Source organism: Genypterus blacodes, unplaced genomic scaffold (genome assembly GCF_046128005.1).
Source record: "Genypterus blacodes isolate CSIRO-AG114 ecotype Tasmania unplaced genomic scaffold, CSIRO-AGI_Gbla_v1 ptg000015l_1, whole genome shotgun sequence".
Taxonomy (NCBI): domain Eukaryota; kingdom Metazoa; phylum Chordata; class Actinopteri; order Ophidiiformes; family Ophidiidae; genus Genypterus; species Genypterus blacodes.
The window spans coordinates 1220076-1248031 of NW_027466829.1; the positions used below are offsets into that span (position 1 = coordinate 1220076).

Here is a 27956-nt window from a genome sequence, read left to right on the forward strand (position 1 = left end):
TGGATGCAATATGTGGACATGTAACAGGACATTTCTGGATCTGCTGGACAGGGTGTCACATGGTGCTGTGGGCACTTACATCAAAAAGATAAAATTCAAATGTTGTACAAGGAAAGGCCTGATTCTCAGCCCAAAACAGATCATCCCCAAAGTTTGAGTGCAAAGCAAAAGAAGGGATGTGTTTCAATCCAAGCTGTTTGAACAGCGGCAGCATTTCTTAGGAAAAGGAAAAACTGATAATAATTTGAGGAGAAAAAAAGACCAATCTTGTATTTTCTGAAGTTAAGCTTTTCTTTGTATTAAAGCATAAAAGGCTTTCCTGAATCACTGTGCGTGTCTTGTTTGTTGCTTTTCCATGTGTTCATCAACGAGCCGTTCATCAACAGAAAATGTTGGAAAAATGGCATCAATTAACACTTGTGTTGATTTGTATTCGATACACAATTTAAGTGACAAACAACAATTGGACATGTATTTTTTTTGTATAGAACCGTTGGTATTACCACATTAACTCAGTGTGAAGACTTCCAGTGCAGGACAAAAGGCAGAGAAACTCAGTTTTATGTTGCAAGGCGTTGAATTGAGTTTAATTCATAGAAAGTCATTTCCATCAGCAAGGGCCAACAACATCCTAATTGTCATGATTTTAGTCAACTTTAACAGTTTGCAACAAACAGGATCGGGACACTTGTGTTGAGATTGGTTATTTCTCTCAAGTTCATTGTTCTTAAAACATTACACAGCTATCAACATCTCCGAAAGGCACAAACACCATCAACTTGTGGAATGTAGGAAATGGAAATGGAGATAAAATTAGCAGTACATAAATATGGCACCTAAGCATAAGATGTCTATGCACTGAAAACATTCTGCTCACCTCTACAGAGGCGTTCCTTTAAGAATAGAGCTGCCGTTTAAGGCCATTAACAATCATACTGCTGCTACAATTAATACACTAACAAAGATGTAGTTAAGTACCACAACAATAACAACAAAGCCAACTGCCAGCACTGAATCTTACAGTTTAATTAGATATTTATCTTTTTATTCTCCCCAAACGGCAGAGGAAACGCAAAGCTGAGGCCTCTACTGTAGAAAAATAATCTATCCAGGCAGACAGAGCAAAAGTTCATCAGGTAGAAAGGGATTGTTATGTGTTACACCACATGTTGTGTCCCATGAATGTTTTGTCACGGCACATGTTGGTCTTTAAACAGTATCTTTTCATTGACTGTGACTTATGTTCCAAATTCCAGTCTTTCTTCAGTGCAGTCTGGTGCTCAAGGACTCTTCACACTTCTGATCATTTGTGTGTCACTTAGACACGCCTTCAATCGAGGTGGCGCCATCTGCAGGGCCGCCTCCTGCTTTGACAGCTTCTTCTGGGAAAAAGAAAATGGCATTGAAGTGATTCAAGAAACAAGCAGAATCTTTTATAACCTTAATCACGAATACGCCACGTGAGCTGACCTTTATCTTTCTTCTCTTGCGTCTCCTCTGCTGCCGTCTTATCTGCTCTGAAGAAGATTCGGGCGCTGCTCAGAGAGAAGTGGAGTAGCTCAAACTCCTGCAGTGGATGTGATACAGGAGTGCAGTGTGAGAAATCAGAACATCATCAACAGTGCACACAACAGTGATCAGCCTCATTGCTTCATAAACACACATTTGAAAGGCTTTGATTGTTTTACCCCCAGAACTGCCTGCCTGGGGCTTTTAAAAGGCGGCCGCAACCGTGACACACAGCTTCCGACTGTACCTGAAGGTAGATATCCAGCCTCTTCTGAGTGAGGTTCATAGTTTGCAGCAACTTTTCATCCTGGCCGGCAGACTGGACATTCTGCTCCTTCGCCACGGCGTTCATCTCTTTCTTATACTTATCTCTGACGGCCTGGAACCAGTGCAGGGAGTCAAACTCCAGATACTGGTCCAGCAGCTTCAGGATATACGCCACACCTATGGGAGGGAGAGAGAGAGAGGGAGAGGGAGAGGGAGAGGGAGAGGGAGAGAGAGAGAGAAAGAGAGAGAGAGAGAGAGACCAGGAGAGTTATAACAGTAGCAAATCTGAAGCAAATGAGAATGGACGCTGTGTTGTGCCTACTGTACTTCATGTCTGTTCTCTCAGTAGTGTGTGATTCACCGCCTCTGCCCACTCACCCATAGCAAAGCCATCATCTGTGAAAGCAGCTCCGCTTTTGTTCTTCTTGCTGAGTTTCTCTTTGCAGCTGATGGAGTGCTCCACAAAGTTCACCGTCTAAAGGAGGGGAATGTTGTGTATAAAGAGCCATTCAGTCTCACGAGGGAAAGGGAAATGTAAGTGCAAATCACCAGGCTGTGTTTACCCGATTGCAGCCTGTTAATGTGTGTGTATAAAAGAGAGAGGGGGCTTTGTCCATTACAGCTATATAGACTGATACTTTGGTATTGCCTGTGCAAGCAAGTGTGAAGAATCAAGAGCATGAAAGACACTCACTGTGGATTGTGAGCTCTATTTAACAGAAATTGCACCACAAAACTAAATAAACACTTGAGGGGACATGTGACTGACCAGAGGAGGTACGATCATGTAGAAGTTCCTCAGATGCATGTTCTTGGCACTGCGAAACTCCTGCGCAAACACAGCAACCAGCATCTTGAAGTACTCCGTCCCCTCGGCAGAGTTACTGGTCAGATCGCCTAGGACCGAGTCTAAGACGCTGAGAAGGGAAAGGAAAGGAAAATGTTCCAGCGGGGGCGTTGGGAACAGGCTGTCCGTCTAACTAAAGGACATCTAAACATAGAAATACAAACCCAGCAGCTTTCTGGGTTTCCTCTGACAGACCCTCCTCCTTCACCAGCTCCTCAAAGTTCACTATATCCTCCAGGTCAGGGACAAACCTGCAAGACAGACGTGCCACACACACCCAAGATTATTATTCAATCCTTTCAGAGGCATTTACGCTGAGACACAGATACAGGTCTGCTATAGCAACACACATCTCCTTTACCTGATAGCACTGCTGCAACAGTGGAGGCCTCCGGAGCGGATCATGCGCACGTAGCCCATGGCGTTACCTGGTGACAACCGTGATTAGATAAGACAGGCGGTTCAGTGGAGTGTGAAAAGAACGGGTTGACAGGATTTATGCATATTTAAGTATCCCACCAATCTGGCTGATGAGTTGTCTGAACTGGTCCAGGTAGCTCTGTCCATCAGGAGTGATGCCCAGCTTCCTGATGCCGCGGTTAAACTTCTCTGCTCGGTCAAACGGGTACTAGAAGTCAGAGAAAATGTCCTTGATACGTTAAACTGAATCTGACAGTGTGCGTGCAGAGAGAAGATTGGAGAAGTGTAACCGCTCTCTTGCCAGTTGCTCCTCTAAGGAATCACTGTTCACTTGTTCCAGGGAAAAGGTCACAGAAGTTGATCAGGTCACAGGAGTTTGTTATTAAAGTGATACCATAGCCTTCAGTCTACAACAGAATGTTAAACACATCTTTATTTATGAATGCATGATGATATGCGACTGTTCTTTGCTGCCGATTGGATCTGGATCTTCTCTTACCTTCTGATCCGACTGGTCTTTGGTTTCTCGGAAGAAGCGGATGTCCTTGATGAGTCTGGACTTGATGTGTTCGTCGTACATGAACTGACTGAAGATGTAAAACTTTTTGCGTAGGAACTGATAGGTGAAATTCACCTGAGAGGGACAGAAATAACATTTAATACATTTACATCTATGGAAAGGAGTCCCAGTGGAAACAGGAGGAACGCAGCGTCTGACTCACCGTGGTGTTCATGATGCCGGTGCCGTGGGTCCGGATAGAGTTGGCGATGTGGCGGATGTTGATGGTGTTCAAGTGTTTGTTGTTGCTCGCCTTCTCGATGAAGATCTGTCGCACGGAAATTATCTCAGTGTAACTTACATAACCAACACCTGAACTCTACGGAAAGCTACAGAAGGGAGGGAGGAGGACTCACCTGGTTGTTGAGGTTGTACAGGTAGCGCGACACGAAGACGTGGATATTCCTCATGATCTCCAAAACATCCAAACCCTAATAAGAACATACGGATCATCCACTGATGACCATCGACACTTAACTGGGCGATAATGTTATTGTAATTTCCTGATAATTAGTAGACAGACGAACGTGAAAGGTTGATAACTCCTTCAATTCGGACACACATGACCTGAGTTCATGGAGACAAACACACACACACACACTGAGCTTTCCTTATGACAGACATGCATTTATTTTTTATTTGTGGGTGTGTGTGTGTGTCAGAGCCTATATCCTGCCAGAAGTTTCCCATTTTCCTGTAAGGGATAATTTGGGATCTGTTTTCCTGTTATGGAGCATTTCAGGCAATCTAACTCACTGACAAACTTCATATTTATGTCACGCTGACCGTCAGTTTCTTCGCTCTGCTCTTATCATCGACCTTATTCCTGGCCACATTCCTGGCTAAGTAGTAATGACCTTTATCTAAACAGAGCTCTAATGCTAGATTTTCATGATGAGCACCCACCTGCTCCAGGGTCTGGCTGGGTAAGTGGGCCTCTGTCATTGTGAGGCCGTAGCGCTGTGTGGCGAGGTTCCTCATCTCGCTGTAGGTGGCCCAGTCGTGCAGAGCGACGGTGGTGAGGTTGTAGAAAGTCTTATCCAGGTAGTGTGTCACATAGGCTGCAAAGACATGGAACACAAAGGCACAGAGATCACAGATGAGGGAAAGAACTCTTGATGTTTTCCAGCAGGTGGCAACATGACACAGTTCTGTGACTTCCATTGTATTTTTGGAGCAGGCTGAGAAGAAACCATGCAGCAGAAATAATGAATCTCTCACGAAGGGAGCATTTGAGACTTAAGCACCTTTGATGTGTATGAAGCGGTTAAAGAATCGGATGGGTTTGAGAAGGAAGAAGTGGGCCAGGTCCTTCATGCCCACTTTAAAGGGGTTCCTGTCGTCCAGCTTCAGGTGTGTGTGGACGGAGAGCCGCAGGTCCTTCTCGATCTCCTTACACAGTTTGTCCAGCAGGTGCTACAAGAGTCAGAAATGTGGAAGTGAAGACGTGCTTATGACGGGTTAAAGTGCATCAAAGCATCAAAGTCGGACAAATGTTAAGCAAGTATATGATTCAGATATTTGTGTCTTTGATAAGAGGCGTGTCTGTCTGTCACTGGGTTCATTTTTAATGCTACACGCTTCCTCAACACCCGTCTGGTCTGTGAGGCGAACAAACAGCTCTTTGCAACTGTTGCTTCCTGTGACAGGAAACAGGCAAAGGTGAGTCATGCGCTTCACCTTCGTCTTCTTGTCTTCTTCTTCTGCTTTCAAAAGGTGTGAAGCCAAACAACAGGAAGCCGGCATCTGATCACAAGTCTTGGAGGTGAGGATTGGAAAGGTGTGTGTGTGTGTGTGTGTGTGTGTGTGTGTGTGTGAGTGTGAGTGTGAGTGTGAGTGTGAGTGAGTGAGTGAGTGAGTGAGTGAGTGAGTGAGTGAGTGAGTGAATGAGTGAGTGAGTGAGTGAGTGAGGGAGGGAGTGTGAGTGTGAGTGTGTGTGTGTGTGTGTGTGTGTGTGTGTGTGTGTGTGTGTGTGTGGTTGGGCGGTCACAACATGACGAAATCCATGACTCACCTCGTTGAACACATCCATGATCTCTTTGTCGTAGCTCTCTAGCAGTTGATCACATGACTCCACGTGCTTGGCGTACAACATGGTGGGCACGCTGTCCCTCAGAGCGCTAAAGACGTACTGTCAAGGCAAATCACACACAGAAGATCAGGCATGCAATAAGAATGAAGACGAACGAACAATATTTCAAACCCAAATCCTGTCTGAAAATGTAAATAGTCGATCTTTGAGGTCACGTTGCTGTGAGTCTTGTGCTTACGTGCATTCTTGCTGCATCCACAGCGTTGTCGTACACGTCATCCAGGTAAATGGGAAACACGGCCCTGTGCCAGTACAGGAAACTGCAGTCACACTGAAGCTTAACTCTGAGGAGAAAACACAACACAGTGTTCTTTACTGGCAGTGTTTAATACAGGGACATGATGATCAGAAAAGATAAGTGGAGTTGTTCCAGCGTAAATCACACCGTCTCCCACCTCTCGCTCAGCTCACTAATCAGATCCAGCTTCTTCAGTACGAGCTGCAGTGGAAGCAGCTCCTCGTCTTTGAAGGTTTTCTAGAAGAAGATCAAAGAAGTTGTACAGAAATTAAAACAGAGGGAAGAAGTCTGACGTAAACCACAACAACGTTTCCCCAACATACCAGCTGAGTGCCGACGCAGAGTGCCAGGGACACCACTAGGCGGCGCTCCTTTGTGCTGGGTCCACTGAGGGCGTTCTCTGCCAGCACCAGGGACGACAGCACATCCAGCCGCTGCTCGCTGTACTTCTTATCAGAGATCACTCTTTTCTTCAGAGAGGAGAACAGAATGAAAACAAATAAATGATACTAAATGAAAACAGACTCCTCGGTTAATGCATCAGAACAATCGTTGCGTGTTTGTTTACCTTTGCATTGCCGATGGCGTTGAGGGCCTGCGTCTGAAGCTGCTGCGTGATGTGAGAGACGGAGTCGGCTACGACCATAGACCTCCTGTGGAATATGTGCTCTACTGCCTGAGGGGAGGGATGAGCACAAGTTTTGTAATGACACACACACACACACACACACACACACACACACACACACACACACACACACACACACACACACACACACACACACACACACACACACACACACACACACACACACACACACACACACACACACACACACACACACACACACACACACACACACACACACACACACACACCTTGAGCAGTTCCACCAGGCGACAGAGAGCTTTGACGGAGGTCTTGGTCATGGGCCGCTGCATGGACATGTACATGTTCATGGTGGTCTTGATGATGGTGCTGATGCTGTAGGCGTATAGGACGCCCTGTGAGGGACACGAACACACGTCTTAGTGGAAAGGAAGCAGTTGAAGCTACCATATCATCCCGAGAGATACCCTGACTGACTGAACAGAGGATTGGACAGATGTGCGATTTCTTAACAGCTGCTTGATGTTATTTCACCATATTTGTTCCTGACAGTGACAGAGCTGCATCAACACATCATAAAAGCGTACTTGATGAATGAATGAAGCCACTTATGGTTGCACAGGACTGAAGATTAAAATATGCCCTCTGTTCACATGAATGATGAGGATGAACAGAGCTCTTTGTCTCCATATGTAAACCTATGGGAGGAGTATATAGATATGATACCAGCCTGAAGAAATTGACATTCTCTCCAATCTGATACTGTTGACTCAATTAATAAGCTAAATAATCAGATGAACAGTTTGTACCTGTACAAAGACATTACAACGGCTATTAAGGTCTTCCGCCAACTTGTCACTTCTCTGCTCCTTGGAAAATATGGCCTCCATCTTCATCATCCAGGAGGTCACAAACACATAGTAGGACTGTACATCCCTGAGGGACAGCAGAGACAACATACTGTTGATAAATCTGAAAACGTGATACACACCAATCGAACGTGTGTTGACTGACTGGCTGACTGACTGACTTGGTGAGTGTCTGTGCTCTTTGCTGCAGGTAAGTGTCTCGCTGTGCTTTGATGGCCTGCAGACTCTTCTTATCCATCAGTTTGGCTGCAGCCGGGACCTTGGCGATAAGGAATGCGTCAGGAAACCAGATGATGTTGGCGGTAAGAGTGACGGCTGGGACCTACAGAAACGGTTAGATGAAAACAAACACATATGAAAGACATGTTTCCACTGCAATAAGATGGAAGTAGCTAACATGGGAGGGGAGAAGACAGATAAAGGAAGGAGGGACGCAAAAACACCTTTTTACAGACATCCAGCAGAGACTTGTAGAGCTTTTTGTCGACACTCCTGAAGATGTGGAAGTGAAGCACAAAGAGACCACAGACTCCAGCGTACTTATCCCTCTGGTCAATCTCTGAAGGTTCACCTGAATCACAGACGGACACGCAGACATAAAACAATTGGATATTGCAGGAACAGATCAACCACGTGTGAAAACAAGACAAGACAAAAACTGACCGATCTTGGATTCAATATTGGAGAATATGGTGCGTATGTTGAAGGCAAATTCCTCGGCAAAGGTGCTGTTTTTGGAAACGGCGACTCCTTCTCCCGGATCATCAAACCTCTGCTCCACACAGGCCTGTAGCCACAACCACCAGGCCATAAACAAAACAATCATTTCTGTTGTTCGACAATGATGAATGACGTCATTAATGCCACAGCATCATGATGTGAAAGTGAAGGCATCACCTGCAGAATCATGCCATCCAGCAGCTGCCCCTCAAGCTTCAGCAGAAGCTTCTCAAACGGTTTCAACTTCTCCTCAGGAATGGCAAACTTCCCAGGATTATGATGCACAGACTTCAATAACCTGGAACAGGAAAGGAATCACATGATAAGGATTTACTTACAGTGCAAATCATACTCTTCATGCTATTTATGTTTTTGTATTTTGATGCGTACTTTTTCTTTCTGGTTGCGATGGTGATGAGTTGTGTGTGTGTGTGTGTGTGTGCTTTCACCTTTTGTACATCTTCCAGTGTTCTTTTAAAGTGCCGTGATTGTCCATGATCTCATCCAGGGTGAGCAGGACCACTAACAGCTCCCCCAGGTGCTCATACACTATCTGCAAAACACACGTGTGACAAATACATCAAAAAGAGACCAAGCGACCCAAGATCTAACAAACAAACTCATCAAAAAAATACAAAACTTACCTGGAAGTGGACACCTGATGATTCAATGATTTTTGTTGCACCCCTACGATATGAAAAGACAAACATTCGTACATGTTTATCTGTAAACAAACACCCAATAGCTGCAAATGTAACCAGAGCTATTGCGTAACATTCCTATTTGAGTCTCTTACTTATTGCTGTTGTAGACGGCAGCCAGCTGATGAACGATGTTGACCACCACTTCATAACATCTCGACACAAAACAGGAAAGCTCCTACCGAACCACAAACACAACAGCCATCAATATTTGCTTCTTACTTTGACAAAGTATATTCTAAAAGATATGTTTCAGTCCGTACCTGGAGGAAAGAGACAAATCTGCCCATTTGAATCTGAGACTCTCCTTCAACAACGCTGGTGTCCGACACTGCAGAACAGAGAATAATAATACATTAAGTCAAGAAATACAGACGCAGGATAACTGATGGAAAGAATTTGGATGTTGACTGAGAAGGTTTGAGTATGTTTACACGTGTGGAACGTATTTGAGAAGAGGCTATGCTTTGCTTTTCTTTTGATCTCTCTCTCTCTCTCTCTCTCTCTCTCTCTCTCTGGGAAATACAGTGTTTGGCCCCCAGGGGTCATAGCAGAGGTATAAATGAATGTGGGAAGATGTGAAGGAGGAAAGTGAAGTGATACCATAGGCTAGACTCTGGGAGATTGTATAAGAATGCCACACTACTCTGAATACTCTGTCACTTCACTGCTTTTGCATGTAGTTGTTCAGAACTCTTCTTCTTCATGAGTCTGTGTGTTGAATTCGCCGTATCAACTATCCAGAACAAAAGCAAATAGTGATCTGTGACATATTACCTCCCTCTCCATAGTACAATAAGCCATTGTAGAACTTGGTTTCTGCCTGGAGGGAAGGAATATGGCGCAGCAGGATTAGCATTTATTGTAGGACACAATTATCCCGTTGGGGGTTTCTCAGGCATGTAAATGATATAAATAAGGTGCATAATCGCCCCCTGTTGTGCTTGTGCTTACCTCATATTTTAGCTTCTTCACTTCACTACAGACAGCAGCATACACCGTGATGACTTTGTTCAGAACCTGCAGGGGCCAGTAATGAGTGTAACAAATGTCAGTAGACCTCGAGACCCGCCGAGGGGCGCAGTGCCTGTTGCCCCCCTGGGTGTGTGTGTGTGCAAGTCGTCTTTCCTTACCTTGTTATCCGTTTTAATGAGCTCCAACAGGGAAGACTGCTCGTACGGGAGGAGCTGATGGAGAAGAACCGGGGAGGAAATTACATGGTGGTTCAACTGTGTAGAACTTTGGTTTCCTGCCTTTGCTTCTCAGTGTTTACCTTCAGCCCAATGGGGTCCAGGGTGAAATCCCAAACATCTCCTATGGAGTCGTCCAGCGCCTCTTCTATGCCCCTCAGCTGGGAGGTGTACTCCTGCAGGAACCTCTCATAGCTCTTCAGCTGTACCTCGGTGTGGATTTCTGTATATTTGATGTATAATGACATTCACAATGACGGATAGTGATAATGTGCTTTGGCTGATAGCAACAGAACACGATTGGCGTTTATCTTTTCTGTGTTATGTTCCATTCGTAAGAAGAAGCTGAAGCACAGTGTGAGACTTGTTTTGATTTCGCTCCAGGTATTAGCCCGATCCGCTGTCAAACAGGGAATGTGTTTGGATTGTAAAACTGATCAGCTGGTTGTGATGACAAGTAGAGATACCTGCCGCTGTCACACATGTTTTTTTCGTGTACACTTTACAATAGCTGCCTTGAGCTAATACGGATACACTGCACCTTCATTAACATAGAACACAAGCAAGCGTGTCCATTCCCATGTTTGAACTTAAGCGAGCCTCGTCCAGCACTTAGACAGAGCTGACGGGCAGAGGAGAATGTGAAGTAGGGAAAGCTAAGAGCTAACAGCTTCGCATTGGCAGCTAATTCGGGTTTTCTCCGGAGCCACGCAGCCTAACAGGACTTACTCTGTGAGCCGTCATCAAAGCGGTCAAACTCCCAATCAGGTGCGATGTTTTCCACCGCCATACTGCGGGCTGATGCGATCCAAAACACCTCTGTTAACAACACAACATAAAGGATCCCATGGTGGGTCTCGTGACTGCGTTGGAGTTGACGCAAGGGCTTGTGGGAAATGGAGTCCCATTAACTCTATGTTTGAACTAACTTTATGTCAAGAATCGGTGAGGACGGATAAAATTATTATCATCATCAGAATTATATTATTATTATTATTATTATTATTATTATTGTTATTATTATTAGCTTTTAAATAGCAATAGTAATTAAATATACTGCCATAAAGGCAATAAATCCTCTTTTCCAAAAGTCATGTATGTACACTATAATGAAATTGAAATAAAAAACATTACATTGAGAATTAGTCTTATGTCCAAGATATTGCAGGGTCAAGGCATTTGTTGGTGTGATTGAATTGAGTGACTGCATGACTGATTAAGACTGAGGAGCTGAACGTCCAAATGTGTCTGCATGACCACGGCCCTATTTCCTAGATGTTAGGTGATGATGCCGTCTTGTATACAGGTGTTTGGAGTTCATATTTGTCGATTTGAGTGGCTGCTTCCTGTTCTTCCATCCATCTTAATACTCTTTTAACCTTGTGAAAACACTTCACCTTGCCAATCCATCCTGACCAGCAAAAACTCCCATTCTGGTCCCTGTATGCTCCCAGGGATTCTAATCTTTCTCATTCCAAATAAATTAACATTTATTAGATTACCACTTACCACCCTTTGGGGCTCCTTTCTAATCCTGCCTTGGCCTGGAGACAGCCAGTCGATGTGAAAACAACAACAACTATAACAACAAGACCAGAAAATAGTCACAGCTGCAAGACTCAGTGGCCAGGATTGGAATGCTCCTAACAATGAACTGTCAAATATGTGTGTGTGTGTGTGTGTGTGTGTGTGTGTGTGTGTGTGTGTGTGTGTGTGTGTCTGCAGTCTTTTTGGTTGAAGCTATAGGCTGTAGGCCGATGCGTCACTCCATTTGAATAATCATGCAGCAGACAGAGAGAGTGAATCAGACTAAGAGATATGAGGAGTGTGTGCGACTGTTACAGGGTGTGTGTTAGGATAATGCTACCGTGGAGGATCAACACACCATTCAAGAGATTTCAAGGAAGAATCACAGTCAGCGGGGGGATTGCAAGACCATTGCTTCTTCTCCGATGGTCTCACATTAAGGGTAAGATACTTTTATTCATTTACTTTTCTACAACTAACTGTAAGCCTGTGGTACAAACAAAGTCATAAAAGTCTGGATATGTTTTGGTTTACTTAAGTTACTTATGGAAGTTGGACTGTTAGTGATGGAAAAATTCTAAGTAAAAGAAGCATCACAGCAACTTTCTAACATAACTATGCAGACGTGTAGAAGTCAGATATACGAGATATATTTGCACATTTGAATAATATTTAACATATTGACAGCTTTGTCAAATTGGTTATAGATGAATTCTGAATATTTTCTGTACTGACCAGCTTACTGACATGAGTATTAAAATCTTCTTGTATTACTTAAACTTTGACCATTCTGTGTATATCCTCCAGAATGTGAGTGTCAGAATAACAGCAGCAGTCTCTGACAACTTGGTCCCTCAGCTTCTTCCTACCTGCTCATCTTTAAGGAATTTATAATGAAGGGCCCTATCTGTGTGTGTGTGACAATGCAGCCTCAGTATTGCTTGTGGGAAACGCAGGCATGAAGAATGATAATGCAAGCAATTTGTGCCATCAGATGACCCTGAAACCGGCTTACAAAACACACCAGTAATGCATGCCAAAGTCAAATACTTGGTTGAAATAAGTTGAAGCTGAAGTCTTTGCCCTGTTAAACTTACAGAGTCCAGTAAAGTGATTATCTGTGTTATTGTTAATCCTTTTAGAGCAACTGTTTTTGTGAGCAGTGAAGGAAGGATACTCAGGAACAGCAACATGTTCACTGGGCCACCGGAGAAGCAAACGTCCCCAAGTGGCTCTGTGGGAAAAGACTACAGCTCCAACCACTCTCACCACCCTGGAGGTCCACACTACTCAGTTTATTCAACTGGGACCATTTCACCATTAAACGCCAGTCTCACCTACGAGCCTCGCTCATGTACAGAGACAGACTCCTTGCTCCCAAACGAACACTGCAAAGGGTCAAAGTTAAGTGGAAACTGGAGCGGGAACGACCCAGAGGGGAGTCGCACCCAGGATGTACCTACTGAGTCAGTCTGCTCTATGGGGCTGCAGATTCTGGTGCCTTTCCTGCTGGCTGGGGTCGGAACAGTGTCTGCTGGGATGCTGCTCGATGTGGTACAGGTGAGAAAAGGGGGAAACCGCAGGGCAATGACAACGATAATAATTTACATATTTTCATATCCCCTTACAGCACTGCTAGTGTAGTGGTCATCATATATAAGATTCCCATTCTTGTGACCTGGGTTCAATTCCCAGGCAGTATATGTGTTCCAACAAGTTCCCTTGGGATAATTGGAGTTTTATCTTATCTCTTCATCTGAATTGGTCCCTTTAGAATTTCCCCTCGTCCCTACATCTAAAATGCCTTAGCTGGAACCTCTTTGGCTTCAGAGGATGAACTCTAATCAGAGTTTGTACAACCTTATTCTTATTCTTTTCTTTGGAAAATGTGCATTTCATTGAGGAAATGCGGAACTCGTGAGCCGAGGTGAGAGTCAGTGATGTCTCTATTGCTCTTGACTTTATATCTGTAATACACCTCCATACTTTGTGCTTTGTATGATTTCATTACAGAACTGGGACGTGTTTCAGGAGATCACAGAGCTCTTAATTTTGGTCCCTGCTGTATTAGGTATGAAGGGGAACCTGGAAATGACCCTGGCCTCCAGACTCTCAACTGCTGTGAGTGTGTGCGTGTAGACGTGCGTATAAATGCATAACCACTGCTACACATACAGTACATGGCAGATACGTAGCTGGAGCTAATTTGCAGTCCCCGCGCATGGATGAGTTTGAAAGGAATCCTAAAATACTGTAGGTAAAACCGTCAACCACCTGAGATCTCCTAATCGATTAATGATACAGTCTATTAAAACTCCAGACTGCATTGAGAAAATACGATTTAATACTGTTTACTATCTACATGGAAATCTACCAATGGGATGAGTAAGGCCTCTTTCTCAGTATTATATTTTTGCCATCTAGCATCATGAATTTTCTGTCCACTTGTGAAACTCCTCACTGACCTGTGAAGACCACAGCAGCCTGCAAAACAATATCCTACTGCACCAATAACATTAACACATTAACACCAAGAGAGAATATTTACAATGATTAGATTTTGGTTAAGCTTAAGGTCTTTCATGCTCTTTGTGCTTCACACTTACGAGTATAATAACAGCAAACAGAGTGTAAGTCTGAATAGCTGCAATGGACAAAACACACGTCTCCGTTGTCTGTCTTCTATACACAAACAATTACAGGATGCGATCGGGTACATCCTCCTTATACAAAGGAAAAGGATGAGCGCTGTTGCCTTTTGAGGTCCTAAATGAAATAAGTATCCTCTGCATGCGTTAGCTACAGGACACCTAGTTCTTCTACTTTTCCATTAACTACATGTGTACACGCAATATGAAACATTCACACAGCATCGTGACTTTCTATTCCAATTATCCTCTTGAACAGGACTTGAAGGATTGGTCCTCTTAAGAAGATTAAAACATGTTATTAATTGTGTTGCCAGGTGAACGCAGGGAAAATGGAAGCTCCTTCAGAAAAGTGGAGGTTGATCATTGGGAATCTGGCACTCAAGCAGGTACTGTGTGTAATTTTTAATTGTGATAAATGACTTTGTGCCTTATTTACAGCATGTAAAAGGTGAATGTCCCCTAGTGAATCATCTTTGCACAATTTTTCAGTACAACACACTCAAATCTTTGCTGTCATTTGCAGCTGCAGGCCACAGTGTTGGGCCTTTTAGCCGCCCTGTTGGCTGCTTTGTTGGGCTGGTTGGCAGAGGGAGAGATGCCTTTGAATCATGCAGTTCTCTTATGTTCCACCAGTGTTTGTACTGCCTTCATAGCTTCATTGCTGCAAGGTAAGAACAGAAGCTGCCCTGACCTCAACCACGTTTCCCTAACATTTGTACTTCTTCTCCATTAACAATATGAAACATGCAAAAACAAACCACTCTGTGATTTTCCCATTACACACCCTACGTGGAGAATGCTATACTTTCCACTCCACTATGCATATGAACACTTAATAAAATAATCAATGTTCACACACACAGTGCATTGTGGGGGGTAACAGTTTACAGTCTTCACCAATCAAACAGAAGATTTTCTCATGGATCATAAAACCGCAACAAAAGAAAATCTGATAATCAGTCATATCAGTTAATCAGATGCTGTAGTAGCACATCTCCTCTCAGTACAGACTCTGAGCTGTAATCCCTTATATCTATAAATACATCACTTGAAGCCTCTGTTGCATGTATCAGATGACCAAGATGAAACATAATGCAGACACCCTTTTGCGTGTGTATTTGGTGTAGTGTAAAAGATGCAGAGATGGAATGGATGAACTAATTATAACCAGTAACAGATGTGTGCTCAGATGTTCACAAACCCAATGAAATCATCATTGAACACACATGCCGCACTGCAAGCCAAATGGTGAGCCATTGACCCCCCCATGAGGTCACGTAGTGGTGAGCAGGTCAGCAGAACACCATTGTGTCTCTGGGTGAAGGGACTTACCGGTTATCAGACCACATCTTCACCACCCCCTTTTCACCCAAGTCTCTGAGCTCCTATTGTTCTGTTTGCTCTATTTGACTTTGAAGCACTATATGACCTTTGTCTGTGAAAGGTGCAATATAACACCTTCGTAAAATTCACATACTTAGTTCCTTCCTTCCTTCACGCCTTAGTTTTGCCTCCTCCCACTCCTCCTACACGGGTCTTTTCAGCTACTCTCAATTTAGCATCTGGCACACTCTGACACGTTCAGACAGGGCATACATGAGGTAGAGCAGAGGTCATATCAGCGGTTAAACAAGCTTTGTGGGCACATCCAGGTACAGCTTGAGCAGTTTATAATTCTGGGTGGCAAATGTAATTTGAGATGGGCATGCACAGTGTTCTGGCATCCTGTTCTACCATAATCCCTCTAATGTTTCCTTAAAGAGTGCCAGTTTTCACTTCACTCATTTCTTCTCTAGGTGTTATCATGGTGGGGGTGATCATGGCCTCCAAGAAGATGAGAATTAACCCTGACAACGTTGCCACACCCATGGCAGCCAGCTTTGGAGATCTCATCACTTTAGCCTTGCTGGCCTATTTCAGCCAGTGGTTCTTCACTTTCATGGGTAAATAAAGCTTAGAACAACAGTACATTTGGACAATTTCAGTATATGGCAGAGACACTTGGGACTCTTCTACAGCAAGGAAATGATCTAAGACATCCATGAAGAATAGTGACCTAAGATGTTTCTGTTACTCCAGAGTGATTCACTCTTCTTTTCTTCTTTACAGATTTGTATCCATATGTCTTGTACCTGGTGGATTTGTCATTTTTGTCCCTGGTCCCTCTTTGGGTGGTTGTGTCTTCCAAACACCCAGCTAGTCACATCTTGCTCCGCACAGGATGGGAACCAATCATCACAGCAATGATAATCAGCAGGTAATCATAAGGGAGTATTGAAATACTGATGCCCCTTTCATTTCTGCCAACACAGCATTATCCTTTCTTGCATAACTGACAACTTTTTGGTATTTATGAGGTCACTCCTAAACACCCACTACTACTAGACCCAGTTTCTGCTCATTACTTTAAATCAAATAATGATCTTGACAGGGTTTTAGGAGTGCAGTATCTCCAGGCTGAATACGCCTGGATATTGAACCCTCCTATCTCTCTCCTCTTCTCATATGCCCTTTTTAGAATGGGATTAAAGTGGGGCTTTAATCAGTGTTCTACTGATAAAACTTGTGCTTGGAATGAATAATCAATCACTTTTTGTTGCCCCAAATCTAATTCATGTCCTACAGCAACACTTATTGACCTCTAAGATTCTTTGGGTTGTTTTGCACTCTTTGTTGCATGAAATAGTGATTTTTTCAGAGTTTTCTCACTTGTATGGAGCTCGTATAAGCACATATTGATACATTCATTTTGTTGTTGTATTTTGTCTTTGTTTTAGTATTGGAGGACTCATTCTTGACAAAACTGTGTCAGATCCAAACTTGGCAGGAATCATAGTTTATGCTCCGGTTATAAATGGTGAGTTGTCCTCTTCTCCACTTTATACAATAAATTATAAAACTATTTATAAACGTATTTGGCTGTAGATCTAAAAAAAAAACACACAAATCAAATACAGCCCAGTTTCAATCAGCCAAAGTTTGATTATGAGATTGTCTCCGATAAATCTATAAAGACATAAATAGAAATACATTTTTTCCAGTCATGTGGCAATGAACAAAGCATCACACTTCCTGTTAACTTTCTGTAACATTTATAGATTGTTTTCCCACTTCAATGCAATTTTTAAAAACCCTTTTACCTTTTGAATTGCTGTGTAAGGTGTTGAAATGTGCACCAAAGTCAAATGTATTGTTATTATGTTTAGGTATTGGAGGAAACCTCGTCTCCATACAGTCAAGTCGTATTTCCACTGATCTGCATTTAAAATTTCCACCCGGAGAGGTTCCAGAGGGCCGTAAACGTTGCTACAACCCTTGCCGAATTTTCTTTGGCTCAGGTTAAAGACCCAATGCAACTGCTGAGGTAAATCGTTCACCTGAATACATGTTCTCCTCTCTGATCTTGAGTTTCTTCATATCAGGAGCAAACCATCGGTCTGCCCAGATCCTGATTCTTTTGGTTATCCCTGGTCAGCTGGTCTTCTTACACATCATTCACCTGTTGAAGGGAGGCCACTCTTTGCCCAGTCCCATCTTTACTGTCATTTTCTTGTCTGCTTCCCTGATTCAGGTAAGTCAGACTTGTGGTAATTTTCCTGTAAAATCACACCACTGTTCTACAGCATCTCTCTCACTCCATTTCTTAGGTCTTCACCCTGCTGTGTATAGCAGATGTGATGGTCCACTGTCTATGGCGAAGGCGTAAAGACCCCGACAGCTACTCAATCCCCTACCTCACAGCTCTGGCAGACCTACTGGGGACGGCTCTCCTCTCTCTTGCCTTTGTCCTGCTCTGGTGCATCGGTGACACAGGCAGAGTTTAACTTCACGGCTATTACAAACGATTAAATGTTTTACTGTTTACCTTTTTCTATTGTGGTGTAATTTGCTGTGATCTAGCATCTCAATAAGAACGTATATTCATTCTACTAGGGAAGGCCTTACAGCTGACAATGGACAAAGGAAAAGTGGACCTCAAGCTAGTTTAAACTGGACAAGGAATGTGAATAGCACAGAAGGTTAACAGTTTAAGCCTTGGGCTTAAACAGCTTGCATACAGTTTATAGGCCATTACAAAGTGAGCTATTACCCCCAGGATGGCCACATAGTGTTTACAGTGGTCCCAGGTGTTTTGTCAATACCCACTGAACAGGTCTTTTCTTGAGTGAGAATCAACTGTATAAATACGTCAGAAAGTCAGAGTTCGAGAGCGACTCATTCTGGCTGCAGAGTCTCTCACAAGCGTTCCATGGTGCTTGTTATGATGCTGTACTTTGTGTAATAAAACCTTATTCTACAAGCAAAGACAGTGTCAGCGGAGGTCCTTCCTTCCTTCATCTTCACATCATCGCAACGCAAGATTCCACTAAACTATCCCTCACCTTTGTTTTGAAAGTGTTGCAGTTGTTCGCTGAATTGTCAATCATCATAATCTCAAACCAAAAACCATTTGTGGGCATGTGGGATTTAAGTTGTAGATATAAGCCTGGAATTGCTCGTGCGTGTGAAATGAGCCCCTCCCTTTGTGCGCTCCCTGGCGGCCTAATGACGTAATGTTTGAGTGCTATAGTGGACGCATGTTTAATGGGTGCTTATACACTCTGCGTCATACAACCGCATTAATTCATACAATGTGGGAAGAATATTCCTGCTGAACTTAATCGCTACATGAACAATAAAGTTGCATAATCTTTCACACTCACTTTATATACTCCAGATGTACTGCAAATTGAAATAGATTAGATGAGATTAGATTCAACTTTATTTTCATTGCATTGATTAATTATATGATACAGAGAGGGGTATTTACAGTAGAGCAGTATGGGGGGTTATTGAGTGTGTGTGTGAGTGTGTGTGTGTGTGAGGGGATGGGGGTTTGTTGAGTCTGCCTTATGTTTCTGTAGTGGGGTGGGGTGAAGGGGGGCAGGGTTCGGTTAACAGTTAAAGGACACTGATAGGAGTGTGGACTCCATGTATCTGGGAATGGTATACTATCAGATGCAGCTGATCAGAAGGAACAACTGTTTCTTAGGATAAACAAGATAAGTTTAAAGGACAGGATGAAGGAGGAGTCTCTCCGTGAGGCCCACAAGAGGAGGAGTATGCTACGAAATATAAACCAAAGCTCAAGCATGTATGACTCCAGTTGCTCCTGGGACGAGCTGGGCTTACATGCGTGCTGCTTTGATATTATTTGATATAATTGACATTAAACCTACATCATATTCAACTCAGCCTCGGTTTGCTGTATTTTGTAGTAGTTTGTAGTTTGTAACTTACAGTAAATCTAACAATTGCAACTGACTCAGACTGACTGAGTACATCTAGTAATGAAGTACTGTGGAAAAGCTGAAGATCATAATTGGGGGTCGGTATTAGACTACAGCCAATCGGGAAATTACCAAGAAGAAGGAGATGATGAAGAGCTCCTCCTCCCATCTGTAGATGACGTAAGGCGTTTAAAGTTCGGGATACTTGGAGGAGTGGGAGGCGGCCGAAAGTTGCAAGAACAAAAGAAGTACAGACGCTGCTGTGCCACGATGACTCACACCAACACGGTACTGATCAACAACTGAAACTGTGTGAATGCGCTGGGGAACCACGTAACGGTAAGTGATCATTTGCAGAGTTAAACCACATGCAGTTCCTGAACGCAACCAAATAAGAAGCTGAGGCTGGAGATAGTTTTAGTTTCCCTTGTATGCAGATTTGAGTAGCGCTTTAAATCACGTTTGGTCGCTTGAAACAAACTAATCGAACAGGATAACAAAGTTTAATTGCACTGATAAACTTCAAAATTCCCGTGGACTGGATAAGCGTGTTGACGTGTATGTACATGAGAAATGATCTATGGAACGATGCTTCTGAATGCTTGATCCTTGCTTCATGTGTGAGCTGAACTGAAGTTGCTTGATTTGAAGGTGTTTGGTTGAAGCGGAAGATGTTTGGTTTGAGCCAAAGGGTGTTTGGTCCGGAGTGTTTTAGAAAGCGATTTTAGTTACTGTGGAAAACGGGTTTCAATCAATTCTGTTCACCCCTGCGAAGTTAACATTTCATTTTTATTATTTTTCTTCAGAAAATTAAATTCCGTTAATGTTCTGCAGCAACTTTTGAAAGTTGAGTGAATGATTGTAGATGCAAACTTTAAACGTGTTGTGCATTGTGAAATGTACTTAAAAACTAAATCAAACATGTGGCGAGTCAGTCAGTTCCTCCAATACCCCCTGACTTAATGAAAAGTTGGTTCCTGGTTGGTGGACAGACTAGTCCTCGGCACACGGTTCCTCTTCTCGCTTCCTCTAAGTATTACGTAAGTTTTAAGCTAAATGCGTTTCTTTCCGTTATGCTACTGTTGAGTTTGACCATATTCATTTCCATTTAACTGTGCTTGTCATTAAGAATTGTGTGATCTATGTCTAAGGGTTAACTATGATACAGAGAAGTCTGCTGACACAGAGATAGAGATTTTGATCTCAGGAAGCTTCAACTAAGGTGATCTACAACTGACAAGATCAGATTCTTCTTCTGTCCATAGCGGGGGGTTCGAAGTTCACATGTTTAGTCAGTTAGTATGAGAGGACAATGCAAGACAATACAGAGCACTGTGTTGTTGAGTGGAACATCTATGAAAGGACAGCTACATCAAGTCCAGAGGTTTTCAGGATCAATGAGGGAATCAAGAGACTGAATGCATCACATGTGGTACATCAGGGATAATGGATGATGTGATCATTGGAAGGGGATCACTGAAAGAAGTGGAGATTGAATCAAGATGGAGAAGATGCCACTATCATATCATCTACAATGCACAGGATGCATGAAGAGGGAGGAGATCACCGCCCTCCAACCAACACAAAGGAAGAAACACACCCACATTGGAACACTTTAAAATCTATGAAGATCTTGAGTTCGGGGCTCATTGAGTGGAGGTGCACACAAGACTGGGTTGCAGTCTGTGGACCACTGAAACTCATTGAGACCTCGGCTGAGACCATGAGACCTCAGCTGAGTTTTGCTCTGTATCACAACTTTAACCTCTTTTGCTTATTAAACGGCTTAAGTGAGATCTCTCAACTTGAAGTCCTTCTTGCCGCCCTGATGAAGTATTTTGAACACGACACTACTGATAGACAAGAATATGAGCCTTCGAAGACCCGACTTGAAATGACTTTCTTAGTATCGTAGTTTACACATAGACAATTCTTAATGAACAAGCAGAGTTAAATGGAATGAATATGATTATACCACTCCTCAATGGTCATTTTCAATGGAGGGAGCAGAAAGGGAGCGCACACAGAGCAACAAGAGAAATGGTTTAGAAGGCAGCTGTGCAAGCTTTTATATGTTAGCTCCAAGATTCGACCATAATCCCTCTTCTGTTGAATTTTCATCTTGTGTGTTTCTTCATAGTCCAAATCTCCCATGTTCCCTCTTGTCCCAGAGCTTTCCGACCCGGAAAGCCGTTGAGGGTGCACATGTGTAGTTCCCAATAACTTCATTGGATAGTTCAGAGGATAGAGCAGGCAGCTTGTGATGCCAACGCTGTTGTTTTTCTGACCCATTTAGGATCCCATTCGCTTATTATAAACTGACCAAAAGTTGCAACATGCAATCAATCGCACTGACTGGTAACCAATATATCGGATCATCCTGTATCACGAGCAAGCGTCAAGTCCATGCTGTTAGCTGGCAAAAGACAAGCGATCTCTCTCAAGCACTCCATGCTGCTTGATTAACATAAGGGTCAGGACACCACAGCAGGTCACTATTCAGCACTAGCCGATCTTATCAAGAGCACAGCTGGGCGTATGATTACGAGCAGACGTTGAAGGCTGTTGGGGTTACTGCTCCTTCAATGTCTCTCAGTGGTGTGTGGTTAGAGAGGTCTGACCTTGGTGGCACAGAAATCTGCTGTTAATTCAGGATGTGCTGTTCCATTGGTTGGAACCATGTTTAATGTGCTATAATTTGTCTCTTCATTCAGTTTTGCAGTTTTCCATTTAAATTTCTCTGGATTCCATTTTTGCTTTTTATCTTATTTAATAAGATCATGAAAAGGTTGAGCAGAGTATGATCGTTCATGAATCTATGTTGCAATTAGGCATTAACATTATTATCTTCTTTCAGGAAGGATTCATCTTCAATTCACCACAAGACTCTGAGGGAGCACCAAAATGCGTTCCTCTGCATGGATGAACGGTACCACCAACTACCACCACAACTACCACCAGGCTGGACAGCACAGGCAGACCTCACAAGTTGCTCCTCTGATGGTCAACGAGACAACGAGGATTCAGAACGTTGATGCAGCATCTCCGTATATGCAAGTGAGCACAGGAGTATCGTCACCAAGTGTTCTTTTGACCGGTCACAGTGGTGCATATTTCAATGGAGTAACATCAGATTGGGAGACCTCAACAGTTCCTCAGCAGGCAGCGTCTTCTCAGCAGGCAGCGACTTCTCAGCAGGCAGCATATTCTCTGCAAGCAGCGACTTCTCTGCAAACGGTTACTGGAGTTTACATCAGCCGTTCAAACTGTGTATTTGAAAACAAAGAATTGCAAAAATCAGGAAACTTTGTTTATGCACCTGTGGTTGGCACTCCACAAATTTTGCAACAGAACCTTACCCACCATTACTCAAACCAGAGCCCACCTGCCATCAGGATACAAAGTCAACCGTTGCCAGCATCTGGGAATCAGTCAGCAATCGGGACGGTTTGGGTTCAGAAGTCAAATGGAGAGTTGGCTCAGTCAACAGCTTTTACCACTGAACACAACAGTCAAGCTGCTCAGAACCCGAATTACATCGTTGGATACAGACAAGTGAAAACCAATTATGGATCCTCCCAAGGAAAAGCTCCACCAACACATTTGGCATCTGTCGCTTCACTTAGCAGAAACAACAGCACTGCAGCAAACTCAGCAAATGGACAATATTTCCCCAGCATGTTTCAGAAAGCTGCTGATGGTGGTAGAGAGGTCACCAACTTAAGTAAAAGTAGATCTAGGCATGTATGGTTGAAACCAAAACCAAGTATTAGTTCTACTTCACTTCACTTAGCCACCTTGTCTAACCAGCAGAGAAACCAGAAAAGTGCAGACAGTCTTTATCCGTTACTCACTGTAGGCTCTGATAGTCGCTCTCAAGTGAACAGTGGGAAAGAGGTTGCCACTGTTGGGAGGATGACAGATTATAGGACCGGACATACTGCACACTATACCAACCATGTTCCTGTACAGCATAACCTGGAAAGCCCACCTCAACAAAGATCTGTACCAAAGGCCATCACTGGAAGTGGATTAAAAACAGGCAACGCAATCTCTCATGGAAATAACCCGAGCTACAGACCATATTCGACAGCTGGGGAGTTATCAGTTCCGCATTTATTTGAAGGAATTTCACGACCGAGCAATGTTGAAGTACCTCAAATGGTGCCGTTCAAGCCAAATGACATTCACGCATCCCCTAATCGATCAGGCCAGAGAGCTGTCGCTGTTGTACAACCACTGTCACAGGAAATGTGCCTAACTTCCAGAAAGCGTGTTACTCCTGATGACATCAATCCTCTGTGCAAACGCATCAGAACAGAAAAATCTGTTAGTAGGAAAGAGATGAATAATGAGAACTCTATCTCACAAGGTGTTGGCGAGAAAATTAAAAAAAAAGGAGTTGCCAGAACAATCTTGCCTAAACATTCAGCTTGGTCTGAATACTCCTGTGCAGATGACACAGCATCTGAACTGTCTAGTAACGTACAATCTGACCACAGTGCTGAACCTGCTGCTACACAGTCGGTAACCACCCCTCAGCCAAATGCCTCTGTGGAGCTTTCCGCCATTCCAATCATTTTCTGGACAATGGACAAATTAGTTAAGTTGTTAGAAGAGATCAGCAAAGTGAGTGAGAGAGAGAAAGGATCCCAACATAATAATGACAATGGTGATACTTTCGGTTGTACAAACTTATTAATGGCCATGTTTTGGGATGGCAACATTAGAAACCTGGCAAGTTGGGTCAAAAGCCATTACAAGGATCTATTACTGGATGCGCGTGATTATTGCAGGGAACAGCAGCTATCACCAGACAGTGTCGTTCTATGTCAAGCAAAGGACAGATTGTCATTTCACTGCGACAGGGTCCACATCATAAAAGATGACCAGGTTTATCAAGAAGAACCATACACATCATCATGGTTAAATATCAATGAACAGCTGGACGATATTGACGAAGAGTTTGGTTTTCCGCCGTCTCTTAAGCGCCGTAGTCAAACAGTTGAGAGTGACAGCCAGCTAGAACTGATAGAGAAAGCCGAGGACATTCCTGTACAATTTTTGAATGACAACCAAAATGTGGTCATGCCGCAGATGGTGGTGGAATGTGACGATGAAAACTACAAGTCGGGTCCTGTGGCTACCCCAATACAGACCTCCTCTCCTATGTCAGGTCCTGTGGCTACCCCAATACAGACCTCCTCTCCTATGCCAGGTCCTGTGGATACCCCAATACAGACCTCCTCTCCTATGTCAGGTCTTGTGGATACCCCAATACAATCTCCTACATCAGGACCCGTGGATACACCAATACAACTCCCCTCTCCTACATCAGGACCTGTGGATACACCAATAAAACTCCCCTCTCCTGTGTCAGGTCCTGTGGATACTTCAATACAAACCCCCTCTCCTACATCAGGTCCTCTGGATACCCAAATACAAGCACCTTCTCCTAATTCAAAAGAAACCTCTGAATTCAATGACCCACATTACTCATTTAATATTGAGGTTTTGCCTCCAGAAGTGGCCAAACGTATCTTTGAGGAAAGCAGGATTCCACAAACCACACAGACGGAGAGTCAGTCAGACGAACTGATAAATGACTCTTTGGAGGGCGAGCTGCCTGAGATTCTAGACCTCACCTTTAGTGAGGCTAAATTGGAGAACAGGAACATGTCTGCCATAGAACAATTTTGCTGCATCAAAACCTGGATTGAAAAATGTATAGGATCAAACAAATCATTGCTGTGTGAATGCCAGAGCAAGCAACCAGAAAGAACAGCTTCTACTGTCGAAAAGCCAGAAGAAGAGGAGGAAATGTGTGTGAGCCAGCATGAGTACAACTTGCTCTCTAGCTTGCTAGACAAAAAGGCAGAGGAAACTGCGATAAATCTTGACAAAGAATTTGACACTGAAATCACAAGTCAAATGTCAGTCATTGAGGACCATAAACACGCTCAGACAAAATCTACAGATTCGAGTCAGACGAGCAGTTCAACCAGTTTTGTTCTGATTGAATTCTCCAGCAGTGAACATGCTACCCAAACTTTAGTACAAGTCGACCTGAAGTCTAAAGACTCAGCAGATATCCCATTAAAAACTGATCAAAAGCAAATTAGTAAGAGGGACGACACCTTTGAATCAAATCGCACCTCATGTAAAACCTCCGAAGTTGGTCACATTGCGTCACCACCCTCGCAACTGGAAAACAGTTCTGCCATTAAAACAAAGTTATACCTCAATAGTGTTGAAAAAATGCAAAGACCAAATAGCAGTGGTTTTTTTCCCTCCCTTAAGAAATTGACCAAGCATAAATCCTCAGATGTCTCAGATTCAAGGCCAGTGCGAAAGGACAACTCAAATTCCAGGGAAGTTGTTGCTGATCGAGGCAAGGCTAGATCTGTACAACTGATGCTGTTTGGGGCTGCTCAACTGAAAAAACAGGTCTCAAGTAGTAATCATCAGAGCCAGGTGTCGATTCAAAAACCATTTCATAAAAATCTAACAAAACCGCCAGTGACTCTGACTGTAGTTTTAAGTCCAGTGAAGAGATCGGCCCCTGAACCTGTCCCCAAAGCGGAATACTCGGTCAAAAAGCTGATTCTTGAAAAATGGAGGAAAAGTTTCCCACAAACAGTAATTCCAAGTATATTCTTAAAACGGAAACCTAAGTCTAAGAGTGGCTTCAAGAAAGTGCACAAAGGTGGCTCCAGCAACACAGTAGAACTTCCAGCCCGCTTTGAAAAGGGTAAGCAGAAAGTAACTGAAGAAAGGAAAAAAAAACGTCGGCGTCGGCGTAAGAGGAAGCACATTTCAAACGGTTCCCCTCCTAGAATGCAAAATTTAACTGTCAAACCGACAGATAAGGACAGAAACTATGTTGACAACAGGAGCAGTGATGGCCAGCCTCTTCAGAACAGCTTGAGATTCAGTGTGTTACCCAACACCTTCAACTTATCTCTTGATGATGCCATCAAGAGACATGAAAGTGCAGGTAAGCTTTGACAAAATGTTCACTTTGACACCAAATGCAATAAATTGTTAAGAGTGAATTCCTTACACATGGATTTTAAACTGCGTGCTTGGGGATTAAAGCAGCACATTGATCAAAAAATTTGTTTTTCCAGAAAAGCCTGAACTTGCTGAAGCAAAGGACAAGATCTCCAACACGGATGTCAAGACACCAACAGGTGAACGCAACTATCAGACATTGGACTTAATCAAAGATGCCATAAATTAAAACTCCAAGATATGCATGCATACATAACATAACTGGCAGAACATATCCAATGCACTTGCCTGCTCTGTGTAGTTGTGCATAAATAGGAGTTGGCTGTGTTGCGCTGCATTTCTATGTGAATGTTGTTGGGGGGGAAAATTAAGACTTATACCATATGTTTAGTACAACATGCAATAGGCATCACAGTCTAACTCATGGTGCAGTTAATGTGTGTATCTATCTATCTATCTATCTATCTATCTATCTATCTATCTATCTATACACACACACATTAACTGCACCAATCGTCTGTAATATATATACAAAGACATCCTCTGCATACCTCTTATCGTGTGAGAAGATCTTGGGCAGCAGAAGTCCGCAGCCCCTGCACATTCCTTCCATGAGTAAACGCAGAGATGCAGGGGGCATCTCTGACTCTCTAACTCTCAGGGGGGTGCCTTCATAACCGTCTGCTCTCTCCTTTTTGCTCCCTATATAAGCCATGTCCGTACTTTCATGAGGTCTGTTCTGCCCAACACCCAGACAGATCCACTGCAGTGTGCTCTTTGTTAATTTGGTCGATGTCTTGTCAACTTTACTTTAGGTGCATGGACTCAAAAGCCTGACAAGAAATATTGTCCTCTACAGTCTCGTGTAAGGAAGAACTGCCCCCTCTTCAGTGAGTTTCAGAGGAAATATAAGCAGAATGTGCGACCAGTCACTGATGACTGACAGGCCTTGTTGGCAATTTTTTTTCAAAGGTCATGTATAAGCTTCTCATGTTTCCTATGGAAATGGTACCTCCCTGTGTTCCTTATACATGATGTTCCATGTTTCTATTTCTATATTGCACTGCTATGTTCCGGGAACAAAGATGGTATTGAATGTTTGATTATCTGTTCTAACATTTTACTAGTGAGTTCCTGAAATCTCACTTTGAGCCATACAGATGATTGTTTGTTACTGTACATGCCAATTACTGAGTATTTTTTGTCTATAAGTAAGAATTGGTTGGCCAGTTTTTGAACACTAAAATCATGTTCTGTAATAATGTGTTGTACTCTGAGGTCAAAGTGTAACTATGTTGGTGTCGGAGAGCTGCCGGCTCATAGCAGAGATACTCTGACACTCGCACTGTGTATTTTCAATATGAGGACGGATGACAACCTAGGGACGATTGTTTTCATACACTGTTTGTGATTGTTTTAGTTTACTGATGTTTTAATACATTTTTCTACAACAAGACATGTGGTGAATGGTT

The 27956-nt window shown here is 43.2% G+C and overlaps 2 protein-coding genes, 1 long non-coding RNA gene and 1 other non-coding gene across 5 annotated transcripts; 3 read left to right on the top strand and 1 right to left on the bottom strand.

Moving 5' to 3' along the window:
* Positions 1-419: 419 nt before the first annotated feature.
* On the bottom strand, positions 420-10901 carry washc4 (WASH complex subunit 4). 2 transcript variants are annotated; one of them, XM_076170419.1, is made up of 33 exons: positions 10752-10901; positions 10106-10245; positions 9966-10019; positions 9787-9852; positions 9610-9655; positions 9096-9163; positions 8928-9010; positions 8776-8818; positions 8581-8684; positions 8309-8429; positions 8075-8198; positions 7855-7982; positions 7573-7733; positions 7352-7478; positions 6812-6937; positions 6501-6608; positions 6256-6402; positions 6090-6169; positions 5873-5978; positions 5617-5733; positions 4850-5018; positions 4509-4663; positions 3959-4033; positions 3766-3870; positions 3543-3677; positions 3143-3251; positions 2985-3051; positions 2788-2874; positions 2546-2693; positions 2155-2251; positions 1757-1953; positions 1471-1567; positions 420-1379 (listed from the first exon to the last, which is right to left on the bottom strand). In XM_076170419.1, exons 1-33 carry the CDS (start codon positions 10810-10812, stop codon positions 1315-1317), a joined length of 3516 nt encoding a protein of 1171 aa, XP_076026534.1. In that variant the 5' UTR covers positions 10813-10901; the 3' UTR covers positions 420-1314. The 2 variants fall into 2 exon arrangements, with proteins under 2 accessions (XP_076026534.1, XP_076026527.1); XM_076170412.1 differs by having other exon boundaries at positions 420-1382.
* Positions 10902-12698: 1797 nt separating this feature from the next.
* Positions 12699-18204, top strand: slc41a2a (solute carrier family 41 member 2a). The gene is made up of 10 exons (XM_076138891.1): positions 12699-13109; positions 13563-13670; positions 14515-14586; positions 14724-14868; positions 15997-16143; positions 16310-16457; positions 16978-17057; positions 17407-17538; positions 17623-17771; positions 17848-18204. The coding sequence occupies exons 1-10, from the start codon at positions 12741-12743 to the stop codon at positions 18022-18024; spliced, it is 1527 nt and encodes a 508-aa protein (XP_075995006.1). The 5' UTR covers positions 12699-12740; the 3' UTR covers positions 18025-18204.
* On the top strand, positions 13179-13252 carry trnag-ccc (transfer RNA glycine (anticodon CCC)). The gene has a single exon. It is a non-coding gene; the product is annotated as a tRNA-Gly (tRNA).
* Positions 18205-19363: 1159 nt separating the features above from the next.
* Positions 19364-27951, top strand: LOC142990258 (uncharacterized). Its single transcript, XR_012960767.1, has 4 exons — positions 19364-19809; positions 22328-26467; positions 26601-26663; positions 27300-27951. It is a non-coding gene; the product is annotated as an uncharacterized LOC142990258 (long non-coding RNA).
* The last annotated feature ends 5 nt before the right edge of the window (positions 27952-27956 follow it).